Source organism: Sinocyclocheilus rhinocerous, unplaced genomic scaffold, assembly GCF_001515625.1.
Source record: "Sinocyclocheilus rhinocerous isolate Xijiao unplaced genomic scaffold, SAMN03320098_v1.1 scaffold1115, whole genome shotgun sequence".
NCBI classification, from domain to species: domain Eukaryota; kingdom Metazoa; phylum Chordata; class Actinopteri; order Cypriniformes; family Cyprinidae; genus Sinocyclocheilus; species Sinocyclocheilus rhinocerous.
The window spans coordinates 1,104,223-1,108,589 of record NW_015658514.1 but is presented as its reverse complement, the minus strand read 5'-3'; the positions used below and the strand labels follow the sequence as shown (position 1 = coordinate 1,108,589).

The 4,367-nt window shown below is 38.8% G+C and overlaps 1 protein-coding gene across 3 annotated transcripts in view; it reads left to right on the top strand.

Moving 5' to 3' along the window:
• The first annotated feature begins 167 nt into the window (after positions 1 to 167).
• The window catches only part of LOC107722394 (sodium/potassium/calcium exchanger 6, mitochondrial-like), an 8,941-nt gene continuing 4,741 nt past the window's right edge, over positions 168 to 4,367 (top strand). For 2 of the 3 annotated variants that reach the window (XM_016530748.1, XM_016530746.1), the window contains exons 1-8: positions 168 to 604; positions 801 to 953; positions 1,206 to 1,258; positions 2,095 to 2,152; positions 2,849 to 2,954; positions 3,275 to 3,442; positions 3,573 to 3,686; positions 4,060 to 4,119. In XM_016530748.1, the coding sequence (XP_016386234.1) occupies positions 440 to 604; positions 801 to 953; positions 1,206 to 1,258; positions 2,095 to 2,152; positions 2,849 to 2,954; positions 3,275 to 3,442; positions 3,573 to 3,686; positions 4,060 to 4,119 (877 nt within the window). In that variant the 5' untranslated portion in view covers positions 168 to 439. The remainder of the gene's footprint in view (positions 605 to 800; positions 954 to 1,205; positions 1,259 to 2,094; positions 2,153 to 2,848; positions 2,955 to 3,274; positions 3,443 to 3,572; positions 3,687 to 4,059; positions 4,120 to 4,367) is intronic. The other variant, XM_016530747.1, reaches the window with a different exon arrangement.

Sequence of the window (4,367 nt, the reverse complement as noted above, 5' to 3'; positions counted from 1 at the left end):
CAAAGCAGCCGCCAGGCCGGTGCTCCCGATCGCCAGTCCGGGCCTGGTTTAAAACGACATGAGGGTGAGTAAACGTCGGAATTTTCATTTTTGGGTGAACTATTCCTTTAAGTGGAAAAGAGTGAAATGTCTCTTTAACCTCAGGACAGAGGGAGGGAGGATAAGAAACTCGTCACGCTGTTTGTATAGGAAGTATTGGAATGACCTGTCAGGCTGATACACTTCCCTTTTGGTCGACTCTCTCTTGTGAGACAATGTGTAATCCCTCGTTATTTTAGATCCAACCACAGATTGTGATTCACAGTCTCTAAATACATGGAGTTTATGACACTGAAGGAGAAGAGCGAAACGGAACCTCGAAAGTTGCCGTCGATCTACCACAATTCAACTACTAGTGTTGACCACTGAAAAGCAATGTTAAAGCAGTATCGGCCTACAAATGCGTGCTTTGCTCTTAGTGTTGTTTTGCACCGTTGCTCTGCAATGGGATCGTGTCAGCTGCCAGAAATCTGTTTACGTGTCCAACACACAGCTGGTACCTCATGGGAATGTCTGGCGTTCAGACAGACCTGGAGAAGTTACACCGAACCGCAATGGAGACGAGGTGAGCTGGACTCTGAAATATATGATCGAGTAAAAAAGACGCTGTATGTGCATTATCTGTCATTAATGTTACATATACATTTTGCTCTTTTTTTTCCTTACCATGAGTAAACTTTGTGTTATATAAATTCAGAGCGGTGTTGTCTGACTATTGGCATGGAATCCTGCACAGCTGCATTTGTTGATCTGTGTTGCAGTGTGATGTGGTGATGAACCTGTCTGCCAGTCAGAGATGTGAGTTTGTGAAGAATACACCGGACTGTACTTCAGATGAAGGCTTCATCAAGTACCCTGTGGTCACCTTTTGCCTGTTCCCACCTAATCTGCTGCCTCTAGCCATCACACTCTATGTAAGGATACATTTAGTTCAGTCACCAAACTCAGGGTTTACTGTTTACATACCAGTAAATTGAGTGTTGCAAGTTTGTTTGTGGAGTGTGACATGTTTCTGTTTACATATCCAACTGAAACAAATGATAATGCATCATCCAGGATGTGTAATCTGATTTTATATTGGTTGTATTGGTTTTGTATGTTGTTAAAGTCACTCTCAACGTCTCACGTTTTCTCTTTCCTTCCCTCTTTTCTTTTATTTCTGTCAGGTCATCTGGTTGTTTGCTCTGTTCCTTCTTCTTGGGCTGATTGCATCAGACTTGTGAGTGGTGAATTTGAGAGAATTACAAGGGTTATTAATCTGCTTGGACATGCTATTTGGTGGTCAGTTCTGTCTTAAAGTGATAGTTCACCCCAAAATAAAAATTATCTCATCATTTACTCAACCTAATGCCATTACAGACCTGCATTATTGACTTTCTTGTGCGTAACACACACACACACACACACACACACAAACCTTTTTGGTGACCATTTACTTCCATTGTAATGATAACAAAATGCTAAAAATTTTTTAAAAAATATCTTCTTTTATGGTCCATCAGTCTACTCATATTTAGCAACATGCTTCACAAATTGTTGTATAATCAGAGCCTGAACAAATTAGGTGTAATCTAAAAGGTAAACAGATGTGTAATCTTTACTTTTAAAGTAAATATGAATTGGTGTGTTCACATTGTATTCCAGTTGCACTATGCAGTTAAATTAATAATCAGGACTGTCATGCAATTAAAATTAGTAACTGATTAAAAAAAAAAAAATAATAATTGCAGTACTTTAGAAACGTGAATATTCCTTTGTGATCTCATAACACTATCAATAGAGCCGAGTCTTTGGCCATGACCTAGGATTCACTTCTCTATTTACTCATGTGACAGAGACAATGTCTTTCATTTATCTGGAGAATTTAGAGTTGAGTCTCTTTATTTTAAAAATGTTCTGCTTTTTGAGGTTCAAGAAGTTAGTTAATTTGTCATTATGTTGCAAAATGTATTCCGATGTATTTAGAATTTGTTCTATAAAGAACAGAAATTTGAGTTTAAATGTATATGAATTATAATATGTAATGTAATTTTGATTTTATTGTATTTTTTTCAGTTTCTGTCCAAACCTCTCAGCCATTTCCTCCACACTGAGACTGACTCATAATGTGGCCGTATCCTTTAAATAGCTGAAATGTGGCTGATCAGCTGATGCTTGTAATTTGTCCTCATATTGCATAGGTTGAGAAGGTTAAGTACTCCTGCTGTGTCCTTATCAGCCACAGAAGTGATAAACTCCTGGGTCCTGGAGTGAAGAGAATATTACAGCATGCTAAACAACTAGACATATCAAATGGTTAATCTGTTACTATGTCATAGTGTTAGCCAAGACTGTGTCATCCTGGGTAGTGTTTGTTTAACACTTGGGTACTCTTTGTGTTCTTAAAGGAATAGTTCACCTCAAAAATTAAAATTCTGTCATCGTTTACTCACCCTCATGTCATTCCAAACCTTTATAATTTCTTTCTTATGTTGAACACAAAAGAAGATATTTTGAAGAATGCTAGTAATCAAACAATTGTTGGCCCCCATTGACTTCCATAGTAGGGGAAAAATACTATGGAAGTCAGTGGGGGCCATCAACTGGGTGAACTATTCCTTGAAGTTTGTTCATGAGCGTGAAGTGTTTTCAAAGTGTGTTTGTGTCATTAAAGTGTATGCATGACTGAGAGTGGTGTGTAGTATGTGTGACTGAGTGGAATCCTCAGTGATGAGTTTGGGGTTTGATTGCTGGAAAAGGTCCAAATTGCGCTGAGAGGTTGTGTCGGTCCCATTTTTTTTCCATTGTTTTCCGTGACTGAGTGGAACAGGGCGTAACGTTCCTGGCACTTGGAAATGGGGCTCCAGATGTGTTCAGTGCCATGGCTGCTTTTTCCCACCCTCAGACTGCTGGTCTTGCTGTTGGAGCACTGTTTGGTGAGAGATCAGCTCTGTTAAACATACACCCACACACACATCAAGGACATGTGTTGGAGTATTTAAAGGTAAACTGTAATTCCCAACCAATAAAGGCACCAAATTGAATTGTACAATTGCAGGTTGCTTGAGTCATGCACATGATCCAACCATAGTTTTGTCTGAACAATGGCAGACAGGGGAAGTGTTTGAAATATATTTATACAGCACCATTGGGTGCTGCAGAAATTACCCACTTCACCTTTAATTCTTTTGAACAGATTCATAAATCATAAAAACATTTTCCTAATTGGATTTTGTGTGTTTTTTTTTTTTTCTAGGAGCGGGAATCTTTGTTACAACAGTGGTAGCTGGAAGCATTGCTCTGGTTAAGCCTTTCACTGTGGCGTCCCGTCCATTCCTTCGTGATGTCATTTTCTACATGGCAGCTGTGTTTTGGACCTTCAGTATCCTATATAAAGGCCATATTTCCATGGGAGAAGCCATGGGTCCGATAACCGTTATTCGCTTTATTTATACCATCATTTCATTAATTTAGTAAAATAACACGTTTTTCATTCTGCATGTTCCACTTCCTTGCATAGTATATGGATATGATTAATATTTCTTTCTCCACAGGTTATCTGGGGCTGTATATTGCATATGTTTTGACTGTGATTGTGAGTGCATATATATACAATCGTCAGAAGCATCAGCTAAATGGATCGGCCCAGACTACAGGCAGAGAACAGGGTAAAGAGACTGCAGTCTTTCTCAGCACTGATCACACACACCACACACTTTCTACCCACTTTCAGTTTCATTACAATTCCTGTATGAGGAGTGACCATTTTTCTTTTAAGGTAAGCGCATCAAAATGTGTTGTAAACTCACAAAATTCTTGTTTTTGATGACTTGAGCTTTACTTACTTTAGTACTTGTTCCCATCCCTAGTAAAATATGAGCTAACTGCACTAAGCTTTCACACATTCAGATATAGTGCTCACAACAATGCAAACTCAAAGCTCTATTTAAATAAAGTGCTATTGAAGTTATGAAATGAACAGCAGTGCTAATCTGATCACTGGGCAGAGATTAATAAGTGCTGTTCTTTTGTGACTTTTAGGAGAGACTCTCCCATCTGATTCATACAGAGAAATTCAGAGTGGCAGCATTCAGGCACACGGTGGGTCACTTCCTCTCAACTTAAAACTACTGTATGTTGGCTAAGTAAGTGGCTGAAGTTTCAATGGGATTTTCCATTTATGACTTTCATAATTACCGGACTTTGAAAGTGTGTGTTGCATTCTGCATTGGCAACAGTGAAAGTGAGAGAGAATATTGCATCTTTAAGGAAGTACTGTGTGGTGTAACAGCGTTTATCTGTGTGAAAATCTTGCATGTATGTGTTTGTAACTGTCGGTGTGTGTGTGT